The sequence below is a fragment of the Sitodiplosis mosellana genome, unplaced genomic scaffold (assembly GCF_009176505.1).
Source record: "Sitodiplosis mosellana isolate CC-2019 unplaced genomic scaffold, AAFC_SMos_1.0 Smas_scaffold_21, whole genome shotgun sequence".
NCBI lineage: Eukaryota > Metazoa > Arthropoda > Insecta > Diptera > Cecidomyiidae > Sitodiplosis > Sitodiplosis mosellana.
In genome coordinates, this window is record NW_022595263.1 from 488,721 (window position 1) to 515,961 (window position 27,241).

Here is a 27,241-nt window from a genome sequence, read left to right on the forward strand (position 1 = left end):
AGTCACTGCAACGGAACCGTTATTGACAAAAACCACGTGCGCAAGTATCAAGTGTAAACAATGTGGATCGAATTAGTGGCTAAAGTCTTGTTTGAACGAAAAATGCAGTATAAATTTTGAGCCACATGATGACGTGAATCACGTTTGTACAAATTGTTAATATTTGTTTTGCCTATATGGTCACAATTATGAAATTATTTTCAAATGCTCAACAGCTCAACGGCTCAACTGTATCTTTCAGCTTACGGAGAACTGAAAACATTGCAAAGACGTAATAGACACTCAGTGCGTATACACACAAATCAAAAAAATTCATTTTTTTACAATAAAAATGAAAGAGAAAAAAGTCACGTGATTGATGGAGCCTTGTACTGAATGAAGGCCAAATCATTCACCAAAGACATACGATGTATGGAAATAGCCTAGCGCCACGGTAGCAAACGCCGTTTTGCTCCCTACCCAACCGGTGCGCAGCTCTTCATGCGTAAACTCTGACGGCATCCATTCACTTCTTTCTTCACGGAACTTCAGCTGAAGCGATCAAGTTCATCTGATTGTTTTACGGGAGTCACATGACTCTCTGAATACACACAAGAGATATGCGATTAATCTTCTTAAGTAGTCGTCTCCACCGAAGTGATGCAATATCAAATGAATTGAGTGGGTTTTGCTTCTGTTCTGGAAAACACACTTTCATATTGACTAAATATTGGAATTTTTCACGGAAAGACAGTCAAAACTCAATTCAAGCGGTTTCTGTTGGTTTTGAATTGGAACACCAATTGGCGCATTTAAATATTTGCTCGACAAATAAAATCTATAATTAATTTAACCTTAACCAATGTGCGGTGATTTTGGGATGGAATTGGAAGAAGAAATAATGCTGGAAAATGGTAATTAGCAAGTAGTGCTAGATTAACATGAAATCGGGTTAAGTACAATGTACACTCGGTCTGTTACCATCTCTCACCGTTTGTTCTGCCGACGTTGGATTCCCTCAGATTATTGCGAATATTTTCATCCATTAGTATCATAAATGGGAATCGCCCATATCATAAATGCGAAAAAATATCGAGAAACAGGTAGAGAGAAAAGAGAGAGCGAAAGAAGAGCAAACACAACAAATGCAAACTCCAGATATACAGATTGTATCTTATAAAATTGAATCACCTTGTGTGTGTATGCTGACTCAGCTGAGTGTGCGATATGTCGCCTGCTACAAACAGACACCGAGAGAGATAAAGGAACCTGAACGCCAACCGTTTTTAATACCTATAACAAATGTAACGCTCTTAATTGAGCAGTCAGTTGAGTTTTGCGAATACTGCAAGAAGGAATAATCACTCTAGCTCAAGCCCAAAAATCGATTCGCTGCACAAACTTTTCTTAATAAGTGAATGTTTTATTTGTTCGATTGAATTGAATTTATTTTTAATTAGTGAATTTGCTCGGTCGTTTCATTCGTTTGTGTGCATTCGCATTTCCAAAACAAGTCATAGAAAAAAATGTAAGTGACTGAATTGCACGGGTTTTGATTTCATTCGGTTTGATTTAGAATGTTTGCTCTCGCTTTAATTGAATTATTGGCTGCACGTTTCTTGAGAGAGTTGTGACAAAAATGAATTATTACAAAGGTTACATTGAGTGTGAAACTGTGAGTTGAGCTTGAACTTGGCTGTACGCCCAACACCTGTTGATTGAATGATCGATATTTAAAAAAAAACTCAAATCCGTGTCTATTCACTGGAAATTGGTAGCAGAAAAAAAACTTATTACAATTGCTATTGTGGTTTTGTCGATAGCCATAAAATTTTGGTTTTCTTAACTATTCCAGTTAATCAAAGTGCTGTGAATTCTATAGCCGATACTAAGCCTCAATAAGAACAATGAGACTAATGCAATAAATCTATTTTCGGTATATTTTTCAAAGATATCGTTTCATTTACGTCACAATTCAATGATCGTCATGTTTGAACAGACGACAAATATGATCTTCATTAATATTGAAAACGAAGAGCCTGCCATATTTTTCATCAAATAATGAAAATTATGATCAACAAATGTCTATTTGAAATGTGATATGATGGCATCGCATTTGATTAGTCACATCGATTAATATTTTTCTCTTTCATCTGTGTACCCGGCCCATTATCTTCTTTTTTTATCAGAGGCTCTATTTTCATTGTCTTTCCACTGAAAGCGAGACCGTCAAAATCTATTTACTGTTTTTCTGCTTTTTATCTTTTCGGCAAATATTTGCTCAATTGTCGTCTAATTCGATTCATACGAGCAACTGGTCTTTTTTCGTTATTCATTTCTTGCGAATGGTTTTGCTTGTGTTTTTATCCCATTTTGCTTTCCATTTTCGTAAATACAAGAGAGAAAAAAATTACGTAGCCACAAGGTATAGAAATGATCGCACCAATTCAATTTCATAATTGCCCATCAAAGTGATTCGCACAAGATCATCGCGATAGCGGACGTAAATTTAGCTTTTAAAATGTAAAAACTGCAGTATTTACCACTGCAACAATATAAGTTCTCCCTTATTTACCCATATAAGATCTTGGCCATAAATCAAAATAGTCCGTATGATGTGTAATTACCGTAGCGACTACACGGAGATGCGAATTACTTGCTGAAAAGATATTGGATATAACTAATATCATATCTAAACCGTCCGTTTTACGCACAAGTTCATTTACCTCTCTCAGCATGTAACCCTCACCATTTTGTTGCATAAATTCATAACAAAATGCATTTGCAATCTCGCTCGTTCGCCTCTGCCACCCTATGACCCTCTTCATTTAGCTGCTGAGAATTTTATGCAAATTTTTCTTTCGAATGGGCCACTTCTCATCTAACCCATTTAACTTCTTATGAAACACTTTCAGTAATTTTCCTTCTTTTCGCGATCATTGTTCGAATGTATGCATGTTGAGTCGAATATTTTCTGTAAAATATTTTATATTTGAGGAACGAAATATTTCTAATCGTAAGCAAAACAAAACGTTCTGTTGAGTCCATTTGTGAATTTATTTATTCAAACCAATCTGCTTTGCATTGTTCGTTTCGAGTGTTTTTGAAAAGAAAGGCAAATTAATGCCAAATTACAATTGCAGATACGTCGAAATGTGTTTCATGATCATAGTGGAATAAGAACGGAAATTGTGTTTGAAAAAAGAAAACATTGAAGCAATAAGAAATTGTACATAAAATATGGCATCTGTGTGGAGAGTTGTTCCGTTATTTTTCGTGATAACCCTTGCTGTAGGCCGAACAAATGCAGCCGCTTTTCAAACAAGTGAAACAAATGATGATCTCGATGACACATCTAACAAAGAAAACGATGCGACAGCTTATCGGCTAAACGAACCAGAACATGTAACCGTGAATGAATCAAAAGTGATAATCGACCTATATTCATCGCAACAGCCGCACGAATCGACACCGAGTCATTCGCTAAAAGAAGAATCCAATAAAAGTGCTTCACCATTTGTGCAAGTGGTAATTAATCAACCGAATGGTTCCAGTGCGATCAAGGAAGGTGAAATTACAGAACCCGAAGTTCCACAGGCCGCCGCTAATCCATTGGAATTGATTCCACCTGCTTCGGTTAATGCAACAATTAAGGAGCTCGAAAAGGAATCGAAGCAAAAGCAAGGTCAAATCATCATCAGGTACGCGCTTTCCTCTAACTTGAACTTCACATTCTTTCACTCTGCTACTTAAGTCTGGGCACGTTCCACTAATTAGAAGCAATTAACACGCAATAAATCATCTTTGTTGTCATAAAAGTATTTAGTTTATGATCCGTGCTTTGCATACATAAATTCTCAGTCAATGATAAGAATCTGTGATGCAATGGAAAAGCATTCCATACAATTCGCGCGTCATAAACGAATTTATTGCACTCAATGAGCAAATCCATGCAAATATCTTTCCTTCCAACGGCATAAACAATTTCCGATTAAATTTGCTTAATTTGACGATTGAACAATGTTAAATGTGTATATTATATGAATATTCGTACGCACATAACTGTGTCAGTGCAATGAATGGAGTTTGCGTTGAATTCGATCGTCGGTTCCACGATATTTGCTGTGTCGCTCGTGCTATACTAATTGTACGCTTGCTTGTTCGATCGATTGATTGACGCGGTTCTCGCGGTTACTGTCGCTTTTGTATTATGTGTATCAATGGCAAGGTAACCAAGTTCATTTCATGTTGTAACACAGTGTTTATCGATCATTTCTCCTGCTTTGGCTCTGGCTCTCAAACACATGGGTATTGAGTGCACGAACACGCATACGATCAACGTTGATATCAAACCACACATAAAATTCGATCTAAAATTAGAGTCTTTAGCATTTTATGTTTTTTTCCTATATCAATTTGACGAATGAAATAAATCTGTGACATTTTCTCGGCGGAATATTATAGCGGTTTCTGTGAGTTCATTCATCATTCTTATGTAGTAGTTCTGACATTGTCGTGAAATAATATTCATTAACTTCTTCTCAATGATGTACAAAAAAAAGTTGAACCTTCATTTGCAAGCGAGCTGAATAAAATGAGCCAATTTGTATTCCCGCGTATTTGCATACGACTGCAACAAAACATTTAAGACTCACATTTCGTTTACAATTTGCTCTTAATAAAAAAATTAAGTCAAAATTAAGCCCAAACGATTATTCCGATTGTGTCTCGGCATTAACTCAAAAAATGAGATCACTGTACAGCACATTATTTTTTACTTTTCTGCGATCGCGATGTGTTTGCCACGAGTATATAAATAAGATGTGAAATTTGTTGACACCCAACGAGTTGAGTGTATGTTAAACACAAGGTTTATAACGATAAATTCGCATTTAAAACAGATTTACTTACACTGATTACATGCAGAACATCGCAGAATGTTGTGATAAAAACGACAAAGCCTTTTGTTTGTAAAGAAATCAGTGAAAATTATTTTCTACAAGAAAATTTACTTAGATTTAGATATAGAACCAAGTAACACGACTTGCTTCGAGCAAATATTTGTCTCGGTATAGCAAAAAGACGACGAAATAGTTGAATTGCGAATTTATAGAACACTTATTTAATTTGTAAACAGGGAAATTTACGTGCACAGATAAGATATAAGTTTGAGATCCATTCCTCGTGGACCCAAAAATAATCTGATTTTCAATTGCATTTTTTCGAATATTGGTAGTTCGGAACCGGATTGCCCTTCGCTACAGGATGCTGACAATTTATCGCAAACGCAGCTTATTAAGCGGCTTACACACACTTGCCGATATGATCGTCTGGAGCGACCAGTCTGTAAGTGTTTACCAACATATGTTCAATATGTATAAGGCGCTATTGGTGATGTAAATAATTATTATTTTGTAATCATTTTCTTTGTACAGCGTACAGTACAAATGGAACGAGAAGGCCAATTTCCGTATACACACGCGCATATATTTATTTCATGCAAAATTTGGAAGCGCATGATCTCCAGTTCAAATTGCATGCATTGCTCCAAATGCGATATGTCGACCCCCGATTGGTATTCCGTAAAGTTGCACCGAAACGTAGTGAACCGATAGTGGGCCAGAGTGCATTACGCGATTCCCTTTGGACGCCACACATTTTCTTGGCAAATGAACGAGCTTCGTCGGTACTTGGAACGGCTGAAAAAGACGTGCTAACTTCAGTTTCACCCGATGGAACTGTCATTGTTTCGACACGTATTCAAGCGACACTTCACTGCTGGATGAATTTGCAAAAGTTCCCCTTTGACGAACAAAAATGCAGTACAGTCTTCGAGAGTTGTAAGTAAATTCAAATCCTTTTTTCTAAAGCGAAGGTTAAGCTAATCTAAATTTCGGCTATTCAGGGATGTACAACACGACTGAGCTGGAATTACACTGGGAAGAAAAGTCACCAATCACATTGGCACCTGAATTGCATCTCACTGAATATGTTCTGTTAAACATGTGGACAAATGAAACAACGATTAACGCTGATTTAAGTGACTTGAGACACGGCGCATTTAGTAAGGACAAATCTAACATTTAAAAGAATGTTCGATTGTAATTGTTTCATCAATTTTTTTAGCCGGACGCTATAGCTCTTTGAGTTTCACAGTCCATTTGGCAAGAGAGATGGGATATTATCTAATGGATTATTTCCTGCCGTCGATTATGATCGTTTCCATTTCATGGGTATCATTCTGGTTGCAAGCAGATGCATCGCCACCACGAATTATGTTAGGAACCAGCACTATGTTGACGTTCATCACGTTGGCATCAGCACAAGGCAAAACTCTTCCAAAGGTCAGCTACATCAAAATGTCGGAAGTTTGGTTCCTTGGTTGTTGTTTTTTCATTTTTGGAAGCTTAGTCGAATTTGCGTTCGTCAATACGATTTGGCGACGCAAGAACAATATCGAACTCAAAAAGGTACACATTCATTCAGGTTTCATATTTATCATTCACAGTTTTTTTTTCAACGTATCGCAAATGACAATCTCTCCGTGCAGGTAAACAGCAAATATATTCTAAAGTCGACGTTGACGCCAAGGCCAACACGCAAAGATATGGGAACAAATCTGCAAAAGTCACGCTCTTGTTCAAGTCTTGAAGGCAATAAACCGGCGAATAACAACACGTTTAATAATTATTTAACGGTTCATGTGAGTCATCATCGTTTTTCGATATCTGCGATTGAGCTCAGAATACAAACTAATTTTTTTCTTTTAGTCTTTCCCGAATAATAATAAGATACCAACGATAACAACCACACAAAGTATGGACGATTTGATGCAGGAGAATGGCAACAATATCAGTGTAAATATGGAGCCATCGTCCAGTTGTACAACGTTACAGATGAGCCACACCAACTGTGCATCGCCCGATCCGAATATTAGACAGGGTTGGACAACGATGACACCACAAGAAATATCCTACTGGATTGATCGGCGAGCACGTGTGCTATTCCCTTCGGCCTTCTTCGTATTCAACATATTCTATTGGACTTTCGTTTACTATTTGTAAAACGCTCGTTTCCACACCGAAAAAATGATCTACGAATAATTTCGATTCACAAAATTAGCCTGTACTTAGCTTAGACCATTTCAAAATATGTTTTAAAATGTATGTGACACCTCTATTCAATTAACATTTGTTCCATTTCGATTCATACTAAAAATGAACCCCTCGCCAAAATCATCTCTCATTAAGTTACCATCGTGCATTCAAAGCAAATTGAGTTATTTTACGCAAAAAACTATCTTGATGAAAAAAGACGCTAACTAGAGTCAATTAACTTTACTTAATTTTGAATCTATTTGTTTAAAGTACCAAATATTCTTTTGAAAAAGCAAATAGTGCCTTTCTTACCTCAAATAAATACCAAAACTTTCTATCTCAATCGAATGAGTTTCATTCAACACTCTTCATTCAATTGTGATTGAAGGCTGTACTTGCTGAGTGAATGAATCTTGACAAGATTCTCCATTAATCATTACTATGTGTGAGTATGTCATTGACATCGTTGTGAAGCTGAATTCATCAAATTGAAACGAAGTGTGAGTATATTTTTCATATTAATATCTTTAAATGATGCTTTATTTTGCATTTAAGTATATTTGAAATTTGTCTAAAGTGGATCCATATTCGAATTAAGATTATTAGTTAATGTTCATTTTAGAGAAAGATATTTTGATTTGCTAGCACTATCAATGCTATTCGAAATAGGAATAGTTTTACAGAGTAAAATCTAATTTCAGCTGTGTGAGAATACCATAAAATATTACATAATTTCTATAGAGTGAGTTCGATTTCCTTATTTGCTAGATTCCAAAGACAATTTTATGATCGCGAAATAGAGTTAGATTGGTTTTGTCCATGTGTATTCTGTATTTTATGTGTATCCCTTTAAGCATACATTTACACCGATAAATTTTCCTACCAAAGAGATGGTTTATATTTAAAATTGTATTCATACCATGATTTTAGACTGTCAAATATTTACACGAATTTAGAAAAAGTGATGCAAGAGTAAGAGCTACAAAGTTTATTCAATATCAAATATTACGTATTTCATTGATTAAGCCGAATCTCAACGGTGTAAGTGTGTGTGTGTGTGTTTGTGTGAATGAGATGCGCTTTCTCATTCGTCATAATGCGGTGACAAATCGTATGGCATTCGAAAACTAGACAAAAGACTTGTGAGGATTTCAGTGAACTTGACCGGTCGAAAACATTTCCAAATGACCCATGCACAAATCTCATTCCATGTGAACGTTCAACAATATGCGAGACTCTCTTACATCTTATTATAGATTAACAGAAGTTTGCATTTAACATGAAATCACTAACAAAGTAAACATAAAAAATACACGATAACAGTTCCACTTTTTAAAAAGCCCCCAAAAAATTACAATCATTTCTAGAGAGAAAAAAACCGTTCAGAGTCGAAACTCAATAATTCATTCCAACTTTTTTCCATGACCGTATCAAATATACACAAAGTTTGTATCATAAGAGTAAATCAACGATGTAAATTGTTGTTTACTTCAGCTGTGTGTATGATGATTACTTAATTAACTTAACTCTCGATAAAAGCCAAATGAAGCTAAATTTAATGATAATATTCTATTTATAGCCGCAGCTCTATGCGCGAGACGAATTGAAAAACCATTCGGATGAAGAAAAAAAAATCATTTTTATAAACGTTTTCGAAGAATTGTCTGGTTATCAAAATCGTAAACATATAAAACTGGGTAAAATTATTGTTTTTTCTTTGAAATCAAATCGTATGAAATTGTAATTTTTTTTTACCACAATACAAAAATGTTGAACAAACAAAACAATGCTAGGCATTTCTTTGTGGAACTTGGAAAATATAATGTTTCCGCTTCTCGCGCATAGATTTCATGTGCCGTTGAAATATGTACAAGTTTCTTTTCTAGCAACTAAAATTAAGTGAGCATTTTCGGGAATATATGCAATTTGATGACTGCGCAGCGAAGGATTCGAAAGTATCAGAACTAACGATATAAATTTCTGAATATAATCAACTCCTGATTTAGTTCGAAACATGTATTTGGCTTGACCCTGCACATGCACGAACTATGAATTTAGAGTGGAAATTGTATGCTCGTCCCCTCGAACCGCTCATCACTTCAGCAGCTCAGAATCGATTCGCATTCAAAATTGATTCGGTCGAAAGCTCATTTCTAACTAACTTAATTGATAGTATTCCGGTGCGAAATCATTGGCTATGTTGCTCAAAAAATTAAAATCGGATGAGCTATTGGAGTTGTCCATAGGTGAAGCCGAAATATGTTGGTTGCCATTAATATGTTGTTGTGCACCGTGATAGTGTGGACCGCCGACGGCATGATTAAAATGTTGATTTTGATGTGTTGGATTATGCCCGTGTGCGATGTGATTATGGGCCTGTGCCTGTGCTTGCGACGATTGCAACGAAACCGAAACATTCGAATCATGATGATTCCCTTCAAAGTACTGTGGATACATAAAGCTATCGCAATGATCACCCGGCAATTGTCCGTTAGATGGCGTTGCGTACGCGGCATTATTAACGCTATGGAACTCTCCAGCAATGTTACCGCCTGCGTTGTACATGTTCTCATAATAGCTTTGTTGAGCCGATGCCGCTTTCTGTTCGTAGTAGGCAGCCGGTGCATCTAGGTCGTTATTTGCTCCATACTCATTTGGAAAGTATTGGTTTGCATTGTACTGCATTGATGGTACTTGATGCGCTCCATCGACATTTGTGACGTGTGGTGCAGCGTGATGATTGTAAAAGTTTTGATGGTTTATATGGAAGTTCGGTGCTTTTCCATGGTGGAATTCGATATTTTTGTGATGTTGTTGTTGCACAAATTCGGGTTTGATGCCGTGATGAATTTCACCTTTAACGTGATGAAAATCGGCCGGCGGTTTTGTGTCGGCAAAATCAGCCTTCGATTGTTGATTAAATGCAGATATTTGATTCGGCAGCGCACCTTTTTGCTGATGAGCTGCGAATTCAACCTCATATTTGCCATAGTAATCAATCGATGGATTCGACTGTTTGCCAAAATAACCGCTGCCATAGTATGCATCGGCAGCGTTTGCGTTGGGGAATCGATTTTTAGCATTATTTTGATTTTGTTTCATCAACATTTGAGCTGGACCGTAGTTGCTGTTGTGAATGGCACTATTATTCGATGCCGGTGGCGGCGGCGGTGTTGCTTGCACATTTGCTAGATTTGATGGCAATGAAAATTGATCTGACGAAATATCGCGACGTTGCTGCATTTCGAAATTGTTGTAAAATGGATTTTTCGCATTTCCTAATGGCATTTCCTTCTTTAATACCTGTATATGCAAAGAAAATAAAATTTCATTTAAATTTTTCTATTTTAAAGGCCATAACAAAGGAGTTTTTTTTTCATTTATTCCACTTTTCGCTTTGCTCTAGCAATTTAACTCCATTTCGAATGAAATACTTACATGATGTTCGTCCTTTTTCTTAACCTTAGTTGGGCTTTCTTCGTCCTCGTCAAGACTAATGCTCGATGCGACACTGGAGTCAGCGCTGATGATGGTGCTGCCCTTAATATGATTGCTTCCACTGTTGTTATTGCTTGAAATCGGCGTGTCCAACGAAGAGTTTGGTGTAACTAATTGAATAATTACAATGAATTTCAATTAGCTTATGACATCTTCCATGTGTGCGTTCAAGGTTTCCTTACCGTTACCAAGGCTTTTGTTATTGTTATTGTTGGTGGCACTTGGTGTGTTATTGTTGTGACCACGTGAATTCGATGTGGAATCGGGAATGTCGTGCGACGGTAGTTCACATCCTTGGCAAGATTTCTTCGAGCTCGAGTCTGGAGTTAGGGCATCTTCTAAATAGTTTGTGTCGATGTTAGTAAAGTGTTGTGAAAGTAATTCCAATTTGAATGAAAGTACATTCGAATCGATTGATTAACTGAATCAAATTGGAGAAAAGAATACTTACTGCCTGGCTGACTATCATCGTCACCTTTGAGACTATCTTTATTATCTTCTTCGTCGGTTTTGGACAATGTTTGTCGCTTGTGTTTCATTCGGCGGTTTTGAAACCATACTTTCACCTGAAAATCAATTTTCGAAAGTCATTAAAATGTAAAACTTTTGTTTCGCAATCAATCCCCAGAAAAAAAAACACCAAACGAACCGCAAACACAAAATTGAGGACAATTTCAATTACGTTTCGCGGTATGGCCATGGGAATTTAAAATGAAATTTTTTCGAAATGCCAATTGCAAGTTTACCTGTCGTTCTGTAAGCTCTAAGCTTGCTGCAATTTCGATTCGTCGTGGTCGACATAAATATTTATTATAATGAAATTCCTTTTCCAATTCCAATAATTGAACGTTTGTGTACGCGGTGCGCAGTCGACGTGGCAATCCATTCTCGGCAACGAATTCAGCTGCAAAGATAAAAACAAAACGCGACGCGGGCAAAATTAATTCAGTTGAATGGAAATGCAGACAAAATAAAAGAGTAAATCGACTAAAGAAAATTGAACAACTCCAAGGGTTTTTTTTCTCTTTCTTCCTTTCTCATTTTCAATGTTGGAATCGAGAGAATGGGAAGCATTTCGAATTGTCTGAAATTGACAAATAATTTATCGATTCGATTAAAAATGAAGACGATAGCTTAATACTGGAAACAAATAGACGATTCAGGGAGTGAAAAACAAAGAAAGAATCAATTCGCTTATTATCATAAAAATGTTCGTTGTTGAATTGATATCGTAGTCGCAGGTTGTGCGATGCACGAGCAGGTATTAGTCGGGCTCTGTGAAATAATTTGAAAACGATGGAAAATATATACGAAATTGAAGGAAATTCTTCCGTCGTTCACTTCACTTCACACTGCTGCGTTGTCACTGTGAATTTGATTCGCCGCGTTTCGCTTGCCTCAAAAATGATTGATTTGTTTTTTTTCCTCTCGCCTTTTTTTTCTTCATCTATCGCGCGTCGCATCTATTCAAGTTATTCGGTGAAGTATTTTTGCGATGACAATATTTTCTATGGCATGTAAACATTGCTCACTAAACAATATCCGTTGCGTTTGACACTTCACATGACTTCAGTCACACCGATTAAATACGGGATTCAACGATGTTCTATGCTCTTGACGCATACTCATCCACTGAGTTTTGTCTATGTTTCTTATTTTTGACGGGTGACGAAAGAAATCGCGCTCACATTGTATTTACATATTGAACTTAAGCAAAGAATTATCGACTAATTTCCGCTTCGATACTGAAATTCTAATTTTAATATTTTTTCCCTCGGTTTTGTTGAAAACAAGGAAAAGTTCAGCTCGAAAAATAGTCGTAACCTTCGAATTGGTTTTCTTATTGGGATTTGTGATGCTAGATTACCATTTTAAAAAGCGATCCGTATGAAAATAACTGTCGGTGCTGGTGTGTGTGTGATACAAATCTCCTCGACGATTTGAATGGAAAAAGATCTTTGCAGTTGGTTGGTTTTGCGTTGCTTTTAATTTGTTTGCACAGTCTCTGGCAACAAGCGCACAGACTGAAAATTCGAAACAAAACAAGCGGATAAATCTACAAACAAAATATGCAAATTGCGACGCAATCAAAATCGCATTTAAACTTGCTTTTAAAACTCTACACACGAAATTCAGCGGCTTTGAAACGGTACTCTCTCCGTGTGTCGGTCTGTTCGGGACAACACGAACAATGCGAGAGCATATGGGAAATTGCTCCATTGTCTGTGCTTGATTGGAAAATGTTTTACCCTACGAAATGCAACCACAAATTTATTCCTCAAATTTCAAATTCCGTTTCGAATTAATCAATATGCAAAAGGTGCAATCTAATCGGCATGCGTGAATGCAATGAATTTCAAACAAATCGTGTATTAGTTTGTTTTTGGCGAGTGAGATAATTAAATGCTCGTTGTGAATGAATAGATGAAATTGGTTGTTGAAGTTCTTTCTTTTTGAAATTCGACTTGAAATGGAAATTTATAATGAGATAGCAACCGACAACGTCCAAAGCTATTTACAAAAAAAATATTGTTATGAATGAACTGCCTCATAACAATCGACGATTTGACGTTTAGCTTTTCAATGCGATGAGCTTCTGGTTCAGTTAATGCAATTAATAAATTTTCGTCAGTATATGCCTCCGATTTCCATTCTTCATTTATCTTTATCTCGCTTGGCCTTTGTTCGAAAACATGAATGTAATTAATGTGTTCGAGTCCATTGATGTAAAGTTTTACGTATTCTGGTGATATTCATGAATCGAACGAGACAGAGAGAAAAAAATGAAAGATTATTTCGAGTAGCAACATTTTAACAATTATTTCACACGTTTTCTGTACTTTCTCAATCTAGAAAGTTATTTATGGGCACATTCCCGTTTCAATGCTGCACTTTGCGTCGTCTATCAACAAGTGATTGAACGCTCGAATAATGCCGATGATGAGTTACTTTGAACTGTGTGTGTGTGTGTATGCCTACAGTGTGTGTTTGTTTGATAAATTGTAGCAGTTTCAATGAAATCTGGTGGCTAGCATTGTTCAGAATTTGCTGATCACAGAAGCACATAAACGGTAAATATTTATTGTTGATCTATTGTTAGCTTTCATTGATGCATCATGTTGATATATGACTTAATCCGCGCTCATTTCGTCTAATTTCATCACCGAATCATTCGAACAGCTTCGTTGTTCGATTTCTTTGTCCACCATTTAACATTCCAGCGAAGGATTTCGAATGACTTTAAAAAGGAGAAAATAAAAACTGTACATAATTGATGAAAGTTCGTCTAGTCTGGACGATGGAAAACCGCAAAGTGCAGCCTTTCTCTTTTTCTTAGCTACTTAAAACCCGTCAATATGCTATGTGGATTGGCTTGAAAATTTGAAAAATGTCTTTTTCAAACCTCAATACAGGAAACGGGTTGCTTTTTCATTTAGAATTTTGAACTTGTGTTTTTACTTATGTTTTCATATCTTTACTTCTATGTTGTATGTCAAGGTTTCAAATTGTTCAAATGCTTTAATTTTAACCACCGTCCGAGCTCTTCCTTCACTTGGGTTTGTTGTTCTTGTCAAAATTTTCTTTGTTTGAAAATCGATTCACTTTTTTCTCTTAGAATTCTCCTATTGCTTTGAGATGGCAGATTATGTGATAATTAATGATTCATTTTCTTTTCTAGACAAACATTTCAGCCGCTTCGCCGTTTTCCTTTCTCTCTCTCTCTCCATGTTTACGTTCTAGGCGTTCATTCGACTTATCGATTCGTTACAGGTGCTTGCGTTCCCAGTCAATTTTACTGTTCATGAATTTGTCCATTACATAATGTGTCCTAATTTTTTTCTGTTTCTGTTTTAGATATAAACCAATGATTTGAAAATAGTTACAGAGCCCCCGATTCAAAGATAGTATTTTCCAAATCTAATCGTTCACTTCAAATTATCGAAGGTTGCTACAAATTGAATCGATATTACTCTGGCGCACTGCATGCGGCACGTATGTCTTTATCAAACGCACACGGTTTTTGTTTGGAAATTAAAAAATTAAATGAAAATAATCGATTTGTTCCATTCAAATGAACTGGCAGAGCAACTGTGCGCCTTTGTTTAGAAAATTATGCTCATTTAATGGTTTGAATATGGTAAATGTGGTGAACATCACATTTTCTTTCATCTTCAACCCACACATTAGTGGGAAATGTTCATTGGCTTGATCATGTTTTGTTTGGTTTGAGATGCCAAATTCCGAACGATTTCCTCCTTTGCATAATAACTCACAATTTTGTTTTGCATTAATGAATCCGAATGAAATATTTCACCCAAAACTGTGCGCCTTAAATAGTTTTGGAATGGAATGAAGCCAGGAGAGGTCAAAGTTGGCGAAATAAAAATCAAAGAATTACAAGAAGAATATGAGAGAGAAAAACAATCATTTCGAATCAGTTTTTCAACCCTTGGCATGGCCAAATGCGATTTGAATGTGCTGCAAAGCGAGAAAAATGATGAAAATATTTATACATTTATGCATGAAATGTATACATTTTTATGAATTTGAAGGAGACCTGTCGACGACACATTTTTACATTTGTCACGCGGCGAATGAAAGGACGGAATACGGAAAGCAGTATGCAAACATACAAGAAGGAAAAAAAAATCTGACACACGACAACAACAGAACATTTAAATTTGAACAAGACGAGAGAGAGAGCGAGAGAAGGAGAGAAAAGAAAGCAGCGCGCGATTCGAAGAAGAACGAAAATTCCTGATTTAATACTTTGGAATACTAAAACGTACACAAAACATCATTAATCATTCAAATGGTTCCAGAATCTTTTTCTATCTTTCGCATTTTTTCCGGTCGCTCGTTGCAAACCATTTGAATTCTCCCATTCGGATTTTGGATTTTTACTGCTATTGCTGCTGCTGGTGCACATTAGTTTTTCGGCGAAACATCCTCAATATTGCTAAAGAGCAATCCCATTCCGTGCCTGGCATTCCATCCAAAACTATTCGGTTTTTGCAACAAGATCACTTCCAAATGTAATGAAACCAAAAATACACAAAAGAAGCTGTGAACAATACACGGAATGGACAGTTTTTCCCTTCAATAAAGAAGAGGAAAAAGGCGAGAAGAGAAAGAGAAAATTATTATAAATTGTCTTTCGTCAGATGTCATTCGTCGCATTTGAATGTCTCTTATTATGCATAACGGAGTTTCCATAACTGCTGGCCATTTTCATCATAATTTTTCGGCTTTTTCTCCCAAATAGAGAGATTTTTTTGCCTCTGATTTATGATTTTGACCGCTTCGACAGTCGTATAATTGAAGAAAGTCTCTGGCCTTACCGCACATGCACATGAGTATTGCTTTGTGTGTGCTCTGTTGATTTGGTTTCTTCACGCATAATTAAAAAGAATGTACAGGAGATGATAAATGAGTGTGCAGATGATGCCGAAAGGATTATGCTACATCGAATGGACAAGCCTGTCTTGGCTCTTTCTTTTTAAGACTCCAAACATTCTGTTTTTGTTCTGGAAAGGATTGCGGTGGAATTCAATCCACATAAAGCAGTAATATGACCATTGAATATTGAACATCATATATATTAAATCTGAACCATGACAACCTCTTTGAAGGAAAAAAAGACAGAAAAAAACATATTCCAAAGCAAAGAAAATTGTAATATCGCCGTGTTACGGTTGTGTTGTTACCGTGAGCATCGCCTGAAATTATACATGTACACATTTTTTTTAATTATTCAATTCAATAACGCACATGCTATGCCATAGTATCTCTAAATCTAATTTGAATCTAAATTATTTCCGTGCGAAGCGATTGAAAATGAGCACATATTATTTATTAAAATTGAATTACGATGGATTATGTTGGAATAACCTGATTTGATATGAACAACTTGATCGTTGGCCAGCGATGCGATGTGAATAAATTATATTATTGGTTGAAATATAAAATAACGATCCTTCGAAGTATCTGCCAATCAAATCGAAGAATGTTGGTTAGGAAGCGAAGCTGAAATTATTAAAATTGCTATAATTACGTGATTCTACGAGATAGACGCTATTTTGTATGCGATATTGGTCAAGCTTCGTTCGGCATTCGCCATTATTTTCCGATTCCGTGTTGTTGTTTTTGCGCGCTTGCCGAGACTCACAATCATTTTCCTACAAAAAAAATTACTTTAATGATTATTGCATCAGTTGCGATGTCTGCGATAGCCATCCACAAAATGATATGATGCCGGATTTTAAAAAAAACACCGTCCGATTTTTATTTTGTGAGCAACAATTTCATTTTTTTTCCATTGAATGGAGATAGATACAAAATTTCGTTTACGAGCGGCGAGGTGATGAAATCAGCACACTCAAAGAGAATATTTCGGAAATGAAAATTTTCGTTGTTTTCGTTTTGTTTCTCGTTTCGAGGCACTTTTGTCATGTGCCGCTATCGGTGTTATGATTTTCATGCGAATTCCTATTATCTATGTTGTTTAATCGTATTGCGAAGGCCAACTGAGAGAGAGAGAGAGAGCACATTATCTCGCGGCAGCCATTTTTTCCGCTGTTTGTTCATTCGATTCTATAATTTCAAGTGTTTTACCTACGAACGGCGTCTTTCTTTAAAATGAAGAAAAAACTAATAAGAATTCACACACACACATAGCAGCAGCAAGCAGCAGCAGAATAAGAAGAAAAGAAAAAAGCGTGTAACAGGAAGTACGTCGATCGATATTCAAGTCTGACGTTTGTTTTTTTTTGTTCGTTCGTGTGTTCTCTCGATTTTCTTTGTTCGCTTGTGATGAGAATACGGGTTTTTGTGCTTTCTGATTCGACGGAATAATTCACGTATCACATTAAAATGTTTTTGTTAGCGTTTGCGAGCGAAGACCATTTCACGAAGTAATAAAGTAAAAGTGGAATCTAGTGTTTGCTTTTCGTTCGACAAAATGGTCGAAGTTGTGAGTAAAATACTGTCGCCAAACTGAGAATTGCTACATTCAAAATGCCAACCGAAAATTGTGTGGCGTTGATTCGGTGCTATGCAAATTTCAGTATCGCATGTTCTTCAGCCGCGATACCGACACCGAATCATATAATTTCAATCATATCCTGCTCCAATTCACGAGTTGTTTCTTATAATTTCGAGAATATTGCCGTCTCTCTTAAATGATTACAGCAATTATTTCCATTATCCCTTCATAGTCCCGAAAGAAACAATTTCGATTTAACTTTTGTTTTGTCGACTTTTAATAGCGGATTCTTAGGAGAATTTCTGCTCAACACCGTTTGCTAGTCGGTCGTTCCTTCTTCTTCTTTACTGTGTGTTTTTTTTCTTCGTCGGAGTTTCACCTTAATTTTATTTTAATAATATTGAAATATGTGTGCGCGCACCATTCGGTGGTATCCACCATTTTATTTTGTTTTCGAGCGAGCGTCTGTTGTTTCGTGTTCGTTCGTTCGGTTAATTCAATTATGGTTTCGTGCACGACGCCGCAAACGAATGTAACAGAAAACACGATGGAACGCCAACAACAAAAAAATCCACGTCTCTTTTTTCAATAGTCTTACAATTAAATTATTAAAATGGAATAAAATACCTAAGAATGTTGTTATGTTATATCGCTTGGAAGCGCATGTGGATAGAAAAAGCACAGACGTAACAATAACATACGGAACGACAATTACTCGATCGAAACAAAAACAATAGCATGTAAACACGCACACACGTTTCACAAGCAAGCAAGAGAACATGCACGACGTCGACAATGACGATGAATACGACGACAACAGCAGCAGCAGCAGCAACGGCGACGGCGTCTCTTTTCCTTCTGGCCATATTTCGTGCCATTTCACATCAATCGCTCAAAGAGTTTATAAATAAGTTTTTTTTTCTGTTTGGTAAATGTCCACAACCAACTCGGTTATTTACTCGCCGATACGAACGTCGTAGCCAAAGCTTTAAATATATAATTTCGGTACTAGTGCTGGTGCACATGAATGTCATATCGAAGAATAGTCATGAATAACTAATATGAAACAAAAACCTGCGTAAATAATCAACTATATATATTTATTATTTCGGGTGGTTTTGCTTTGGCAGCCCGACACAAAGCGTGATACATAAACACTAAGCGATGAACATGAACGCCAAACGATTGCATCGATCGCACCATGCAAACAAATGCCAGAAGACTTTGTGTGTTGTTGCTTTCTTTTTCTTCTTTTCGACATATTTTCCAAAATAATTACAGGTTTTCGGTTATTCATTTCTTCATTTCGTAGCGATTAAATATTTATAAGCACAAGAGGCAGCAGACTTTTCATTACACTCGACGATATCATTTGCTATGGCGCGGTTTCAGAAAAACACCGCCTAACTCTGAATATCTCCAGATCTGATTGATAAAAGTAACATGGAGTTTGAATTGTTTTTTTTTTTCATTTTCGCAATGCTTTCCACACCTGTCTTTATTCATTATGGCAGGTTTTTCTCATTAATTTCAGTTTGATGTTCTGCGAAACAGCTTACCGTGTGGAAATGTATCTGCGAAACGAGTTTATATATTCCGATGTGGAAAAAAACGCACGAGTCTCACCGGAATTATAATTCACACTTTTCTGTCTATATTTTAATAGTCTGAGATCGGCAGATTATGCTGACTCGGTAGAAAAAGAAGAAGAAGAAAAAAGATAGAATCTCATCGCACAAAAAAACAATTCATTCGTTCAGTGGCATCAATATATAAAATGATTGTGAGAAAAGCAACAAATCACTATTCGTCAATGCCACTTCAGACTCAGTTTGTTCAGTTCAAGAAGATCAAATGCAATTACGTTAAGTCAAAGTGTTTGTGTAATTCATCTTTTTAATGGTCTCGAATCGAATGTATACGTATTTTGATCTCCACAAAGTGATTTAGCGAATCACATATAGAATCTGAGCTGTGAGATGTTAATTTGAAGGTTATTCTAGTCAAATAAATTTTAGTTCGAGCGGAATGCACGACTAGCACACATATAACGGGTCACAGCCGTACATATTGAAATGTTGTTATTGACAACGGCTTTGGGTGTTTCCCACAGGTTTTCCGTAATGGCGCATTTAAGAACAGGTTGAAAAGTTGTAAGTTTGATAACATTCGTGGCGAAAGCGTGATGTTGGCGGTGTTTGTCATAAATTTTTCGGGTTGAAATGCATGCAGGAAGAGAGTCGAGATTGCTTGAATTTCCTGTAACGATAACACTCATGTGAACTCTCCATGTCTTCGGATCAAAGACAGAGCCGGTTTTTGGTATTGCACAAGTTTTTCCACTTGATTTGTAAATCATATTCAAATGTTTCCTTCAAATCTTCACCAGAAAACCCGTGTTGATACTCCAAAGTTCCGATTCCATTGGCAAAGCCGATAGGATACCGCTTCTGAATCGGAAGTTTTGATGACACTTTTGAGAAGTAAATATATCAGAGCCACAAGAACGATAGCGTTATTTTCAGTTGGAATATATACGAACATGGAACACGGAACACAATCTGCTATCATCGAGTAGACATACACACACACATACCCCGTACAGATATAGCAGGTAATTCAAATGTGCTTCTCGGATTTATAGGCGCATAGATCAACATTCTATCGTCACTTAACTTTCCCAGCTCTCCCGACGCCGTTCGACTTTACTTTCTAAGTTTCGGGAGAAACGTATGATTTATTTACAGACGACGACATATGTTTGCACGCATGTAAATGCCTTGTGTTGGGGGGGTAAACGGGAATACGATACATTTCGGTGGCGTCAATAATTCTTATTTATTCCCGATGTCGAAGAGATTAGGGTCTTGATTTACGTACTCTTTCACAAATGGAATTTTCGAAAATTGATTCCTTTTGTTTTCTATCCACTGCAAACGATATTTATTCAACTCTTTTATTTGTATGTGTGTGTGTGTGTGCCAGTGTCACCTACGATATCGTACAGTGATATCTTAATTATAGCAGTGAAAAATTAATCAGAATGAAAAATGATTCTGTTAACCTAGAAATGGTAGTTTGTTGAGAGAGTCGTGATTATTTTGACCTTGCTAATTAGTTTCGGTTTCCAATTGGGAAGTTCGTCTCGGGAAATCTTGTTTGTGGCTGGTGTCGTAAGGCTCCGAGAATTTTTTTGTTGTCGGAGCTAAATGCACTTTTAAATACCCGTTTCGAAATTGTAGTTTCGAGCATGATTCACTTTGTCCGAAAATAAATCAGACGAAATGAATGTGGTTTTATTTTAAGATTTGGTTGTGTGCTTTGTCTGAATCGCCCTTCGCACAGTGATAACATCGTTTTTATATGGTTGTCGATTCGGGTCATGATATTCCAATGCGAACAAATTTACACAATCATTCCCGTGATAATACCGCGAGACCCTCGAGATAAACAAGGATACTGCGGAGCAGCTATGACGCGGAGCTCAGACAATTACATAAATTATGTCGATTCAACCAATTGAAAATAACGATTAACATTACTACTCACTAAAAAATTATTCGCTTTCTGGCTGAATGTCGCCAGCGAGTGAGCTAGCGAGCCAGTGACAAAGTGGGCAAGAGAGTTTTTTGTACGAGTCGAAGATAAACTATTTTATGAAAATGCCATTCGAATGCTTTTAAAAGTAAATCAGATGTGGTCTTACCACTAGATCAGTATCAAGATAAAGACTTTTTATTGTGGAATCACTGCCGACGAATAAAAAAAATCCACCCGCGAAAGCAAAAGTAATCCAGAAGCGAAAAAAAAATCCACCCTCTTTTAAAGAGAATCATGCAAATTATTTGAAAAGTCATACAGCCTCCTTGCGCGCCAAGTTTCCCGAAACCGTATACATGTATATTTTTATGGTGAAAATCTCCCCCAGAAAAGAAAAAAACAAGAAAACCAACCGGCGCATTCACTTGGAAGACCGAAACCGTCCACAACATACCGTACGGCGGCTGAACACAGAAAAATATTTACACATTTTAACGGGTATTTTACCTAAATGTTTTATCGACAATTTTTTTTCTCTCTTCAATTTTCGTTTTAAGCACTGTTTTAAATCCTTAGATTCGTAAACAGTTTCTTTTTATTGCTTTTCGAAAGTGCACTTGGCGAAGCGATCTCGAAGCCACCACAAATGAAAATATCTCGTTTTTTTCTTGCTTGCTTTCTCCTCGCAAGTCGTTTCTTTTCGTCTTCGGCTTTTTTTTGTCGCTTAGCATACGGCAAAGTAAATAAAGCTGAATATTTTAGATTGTAACTAAATGTTTTTAATGGCTTCAGGAAATTATGGGAAAAAGTATTGCGGAGAAAACAAGGAAACAGGCACAAATTCAAGTGAATTATGTCTTTCGTGTGGCCATGACTTTTGTCTGTTTATAATTTAGATAAAACGCTCTGGAATTTGTTTTATGGTGCTCACCTAAGAATTGTTGGCCATTCTTTCAGAAAATATTCAAATCGTCGGACGCATTCAAACATTCGGTAGAAGATCATACTCGGACCAAACTCGATTGGTATCCCTTTCAATTAGATGGGTGAAATTTTGGCAAAGATGCACAGTCAACTTGATAAAATATCCAGAAGTAAAAACAACACATGCAATTTATGACCTGTCCAAAAGTGGTCACATATTAATGGTCACTACACGCACTTAAATGGTTTTTAGACTGGACCAATCTCTAATTTCGAATGAACAAAGCGATCCCAATGGTGAAAACCGCAGTTCGGTCAGGACCCATCATAATAATGTTATTTCGACTGGTTTCGCAAAAAAAGAGAGAAAAAACCACCGACCGCACGAAACCAAGTTTGACCACTATCACGTCATAATAAACACTTGTCGAGAGATATTTGCAGCTCAATGAATACGTACAGTCAGAGAAAAAATGACACCACTCCAGCCGGAACTCACACAATTTACACAAATAATTCACTAAGCCACACACACATGACTTCTGTGTGCAAAACCGAAAAATAATATATGACCGGAATTGTGATACCAAAAGACACTTCAGAGGGCTCGTTGCGAATGCTAAATTAAAGTAATGTGCATGTGGTTTAAACGGTCATCGCTTAAAGTGCAAACGTACAAAAGAATGGTACGAAAAAAACATTTATTTGACCTTTTGAACAAATGGTTTGGATGTTGAATTTATGATGTGGTATGTGGAACACCAAATATATCATTTGTTTTCGGACGATTAGCAACCCTTTCACGAACAATCGCAATAATTGTTTTGGAACATAAATAATTACGTGTGACACCGTCTCCTTGTAGAACATGGATCCTTTTTGGAAGAAGTCGACACAATTTGAAAATTATCATAAGTGCCAAACGGACTATAAATCGAGACCATTTTATAATCGATGCAAAATATTCTTAAAAAGTATCAAGTTCAACTTCAATTTTACTTGTGATTGAGCATCGAATACACGAAGAGACTTGGAATAGAAAATAGAAATGAGAAATCATAAAAATTGATCATGATAAAGCCACGAAAACGTATTTTAGAATCAATTTCAATGCACTGTGCTATGCAATGTCCCATTTGGGGCTTTGTTTTCTAGAACTAATCAAATTGCGTGTGACATACATTTTACATTCATTACACATCTAAGTCATTATTATTAGCACATTCTATCTCATTTTAATTGGATTGTCTGTGGTGTAATGAGCGTATGTGCTGAATGAAAGAGTTGTACATCAAATTCCAATTTAATCCGGTGTGTCAACAGAAGACAAATCATCAAAAAGAAAAGATGTCTTAATTTTTGTTGTGGCATATTTTGGCGTCGTTGTCAATGGAAACAGTGTCGAGTGCATATGAACAGGCACAAGGCGGCTTGTTTGAATGATTTTCATTTCAAGCTGGCAAAAGATGCCCAAAGTGCTCGTGGAAATAATAATGCTAGAGCCGTTTTCAAATTTATCAACCGCAGTGACATGCTAGAGAGTGAGTTTAAGATCCACCAAAAACCGTTTACCGCATGAATACTGTTTCAATGTTTGCCGCATATTGTGCACGGGTTTAAGTGAGCATCGAGAAAAAGGGGTTAATCTTGTATATATGCATAGCGAATGGTTTTATTCAATTTGTGGTTTGCAGCAAAAAACAAAATTGGTATAATAATTTATAAATTACGACGGCGCTCACCACACTCTTCCACGATTATTATGAAGTGCCAAATAAACATAGAGAAAGCAAGCGGCCTCCTGTGAGCCGGACTCGAGACTATGTGGTGAATAAAATATAAACAACAATCATTCCGGCATTTGAACACGAGTATTTGTTGCTGTGATTTTTTATTAACATTTACTTAAGTTGAAATGAAAAAAAAAACAACAAAAATATGAATTCAAATGACGCCAACGGAATAAAGGTGATTTTTCTTCTGGCGTCAATATATTCAATCATATTTTTTGTTGAGTGTTTTCTCTCACTCATGAAATCATAGAAAAAGATTTTCAATTTATCACTATCAGAGACATCTGACACCGCATTCAACTGTGAATATGGAGGGAATCTCGATTCGTTCGTTCGTTCACTTGCTCGCGCGCTCACTGCAAATTGTACATTTATCATATATGATGTGCAAACTGTAAACTACGTGGTCTTTTTGGGTAGGTTTAAGCCAGAATATTGTGTTTGTGTGTATAAAAATCAAATGTATATCGTTGCACGTTGTCATTGCGCACAGAGAGAGAGAGAGAGACTGTGAGTTCTTGTGTGGTAGAAGAGTCGGCTTGTTGCCGATATATAGATGCACACGTATGAAATGTAACTATAAAGTTTTGCTGGCGGATATGAGCAAAACAAAAAGAACAGTTAACCTCGACACTCGACACCCATTAAAGATTATTATTCGCACACAAATATCTATCTGAAAAGCATTTGCATACATATCGCCTGCTACATCTCTCTCACTTTCTCGCAGTGGTGATGATGGTGTGTTGTTGAAGTGCTGCGAGATGTTCGGAATACGCGCGTTGCGCTACTCTCTAAAATGAAAAACATATGTTTCATTCGGCTGTGACATTTCCACCCCAATGCGTGTGGATATGATATACGCATGTATCTCGCCCAACCACCACCATCCACTGACTGATCGTAATTTTATTCAATATACACACAGCCACTCCGAATAAAAATTCCGTTTACTCGAAGGTATTTTCAATAAAGCGTTTTTCGCATTTTGTTTTGTTGCACCAACTTTGGCGATTACGATTTTTGCGAGAGAGCAAGAACAAAAAAATACCAAATCATTCCTTTGAACCGCTGCGAATTCCCACTTTTCCCCAATTTGTATTCAAAAAAGTTCAGCATCAATAGTAGTGAACGTTGAATATAAATAGAGATCAAATCGGGAACGAGCGCAACGCAATGGATAAATGATGGTGCCTTATGACTGTGAAAACTCATTGAAAAAATCTGTTTCGCTAGTTTGAATATTTTATTTAATATTTTCTGTTCGCTGTTCGTTATTGATTTGAAATGCGTTTTGAAGCGCAAAAATATTAAAAACACAAGCCGAAAGTGCGACACAGTCAAAGACATTGAAGTATACATCGGTACAATGCGTGCGAATAATGTGTTTTAATAAGTGTAAGCCAACCCCAGCAGTTGCACTTAATCAATTTGCCGAAAATTCGATGATTAAATAAAACGATATTTTTCCAATCACAAAATACAACCATAAATTGTAAATTTTCAATTATGTCGTCATCGCATATTTAGAACATGGCGCTATTCTACAGTTCAAAATGAAACTGTTCGTCCAATGTTCGAGATTCAACACAAGACCGAGTATAGGCCAAAAGAAGGTAGTCTACTTGAATGGAAATCGCGTTTCAATGTTAATTTCAATGACTGAAGCTTCGAAGTTTTCTTCAATTTGAATGACAGAATGATTATTCGATTATATGTGAGTAGGGAATACGAGTGAAGCTTGCATACGGATACGACATTTTTTGTGACAAAGACTTCAAAATGTTTTCTCAACGATGGCACTTTGACACCGCAGCGAACAACATGGTCTCAGTGGAGAGGGTTGTAAGCTGTCAATCAAAATATTTCAAAAACTCTCTACGAAAACACAAGACACAACCATACACATGGATGAACAGTCAAGTGGAAAATGTTGAAAAGAGGGAGTGTTACATTTATGAATTGAAATTAAAGCGAGTCGTCGAGAGTAGACGGATAAATGCAGAAAATAATGCAAACACGAGACAATGAGATTTAGAACCAATATGGATGAAAGGCCCTTATCGCATCGGATTTTGTGCGGATATTTTTTTCCATTTGAATGGAATTATGCTTTTGGAAAATGGCTTCTTTTGTTTACTGTCGAAACTGTGCCACTCAAAAATGGAATAAAATGGTTTCATTGTTGGTCTACGGAAAAAATGCGAGACTTTTTCCTTATTAAATTGATACAAAAATTAAACGGACTTCATTCGACCAATTTTATTTCGTTTGGTTCCACTTCAAATGGACGAAAAACGTTGTCCCTCTGGAATAAACGGGATGCAGAAGAAAGAGAATGTCATCCTTTTTCGAAACTTTTTTTTTCGTCGTCTAATAAGTATTGATGAACATTCTTTGACCAATAATAATTAACCGTTGTCTACTTTGAGTGCAATTCGTTGTCAAAAGTTGACAATGCCTTATCTCGTGAGAAGCAATGGATGGGTTTTTTTCTTCTCCATCTGTCACATTCAAGTTGTGAACGGTAACCCTTGCACCCATTCAAATTGGTCGAACTCGAAAAGAGTGTTAAAAAGAAAAAGCAAAAGTCGATATTGGTTTCGTTTATGAAACAAGAACGAAGCCACAAGGCAGAAGTTCATCAGTATATATACACGCATATTTGGTGGAAGGCGCACATTTGTGCCGCAAACACCAATCCATCTTAATGGTCTATACATTTAATTAGAAAACTAGACATCTATTTGCTATGCATCGAGAAAAAAGAGGCGCACAAGAAAAAAAATGCCCATGAAATTGGATTGCGGCTTTATTTACCCTCTTTATTTCCATACACTTTCTGGCAGGAATATCGGTGTGTGTATCTGATTACATACGAACGAGGCACAGAATTTTTCTTCTTCTTCTTCTTCTTCTTTTCGTTGCTTTTGGCTCTGTTCTACGGCTATTACTCAAAATTATAGGTATAACTGAAAAGGGAGTATAATCGTTCGGCATTTCAGCGTCGAATCGAACCGTGGAATCGAATCAAGTTCATGTAAAAGTATAACATTGTTGTAGGAAAAGACTATATTTGGTGCATCGATTGAATAATTCTGGAGCCGAAGAAAAATTTTCCATCAATCGAAAATCATGTAACTCATGAGAGGCCAAGAAAATGATATGTTCGTCGTTCATTTGACGTGTTGTTGCTATTTATCAACATCTCCACAAGCAAATATAAATGGAAGTAGTGGAGGAGAAAAGATTTTAGATACAACTAGTTTTTTTTTTCTCTTCTTGTATCTAAAAAGTAAATAGATAAACACGGTCTTTGGTATCACCCACTCGAGCGCTCACACACAAAAACTTATCAGAGGAAAGCGCAAGTTTAATTCCACGTCTAATCGAAAAAAGTAACCCCAATCAAATGCAATGTGGCA

The 27,241-nt window shown here is 36.6% G+C and overlaps 2 protein-coding genes across 3 annotated transcripts in view; one reads left to right on the forward strand and one right to left on the reverse strand.

The window, feature by feature from the left end:
* Positions 1 to 1,267: 1,267 nt before the first annotated feature.
* LOC129568595 (pH-sensitive chloride channel 2-like) lies at positions 1,268 to 7,419 on the forward strand. 2 transcript variants are annotated; one of them, XM_055446679.1, is made up of 8 exons: positions 1,268 to 1,507; positions 3,123 to 3,680; positions 5,216 to 5,325; positions 5,415 to 5,819; positions 5,885 to 6,043; positions 6,106 to 6,449; positions 6,530 to 6,682; positions 6,750 to 7,419. In XM_055446679.1, exons 2-8 carry the CDS (start codon positions 3,220 to 3,222, stop codon positions 7,041 to 7,043), a joined length of 1,926 nt encoding a protein of 641 aa, XP_055302654.1. In that variant the 5' UTR covers positions 1,268 to 1,507; positions 3,123 to 3,219; the 3' UTR covers positions 7,044 to 7,419. The 2 variants fall into 2 exon arrangements, with proteins under 2 accessions (XP_055302654.1, XP_055302655.1); XM_055446680.1 differs by lacking the exon at positions 1,268 to 1,507 and adding an exon at positions 1,533 to 1,654.
* A 162-nt stretch (positions 7,420 to 7,581) lies between these two features.
* Positions 7,582 to 27,241, reverse strand: part of LOC129568713 (homeotic protein proboscipedia) — a 36,102-nt gene continuing 16,442 nt past the window's right edge. Inside the window, exons 2-6 of the mRNA XM_055446958.1 lie at positions 11,321 to 11,478; positions 11,026 to 11,140; positions 10,757 to 10,912; positions 10,515 to 10,684; positions 7,582 to 10,379 (exon numbers count right to left, since the gene is read on the reverse strand). Coding sequence (XP_055302933.1) covers positions 9,234 to 10,379; positions 10,515 to 10,684; positions 10,757 to 10,912; positions 11,026 to 11,140; positions 11,321 to 11,478 — 1,745 coding nt within the window. The 3' untranslated portion in view covers positions 7,582 to 9,233. The remainder of the gene's footprint in view (positions 10,380 to 10,514; positions 10,685 to 10,756; positions 10,913 to 11,025; positions 11,141 to 11,320; positions 11,479 to 27,241) is intronic.

Coding starts and splice junctions, on each gene's coding strand:
- LOC129568595 (XM_055446679.1), top strand. CDS start 3,220: ATGGCATCTGTGTGGAGAGTTGTTCCGTTATTTTTCGTGATAACCCTT. Junction 3,681..5,215: donor CAAGGTCAAATCATCATCAG/GTACGCGCTTTC, acceptor GAATATTGGTAG/TTCGGAACCGGATTGCCCTT. Junction 5,326..5,414: donor TCGTCTGGAGCGACCAGTCT/GTAAGTGTTTAC, acceptor TTCTTTGTACAG/CGTACAGTACAAATGGAACG.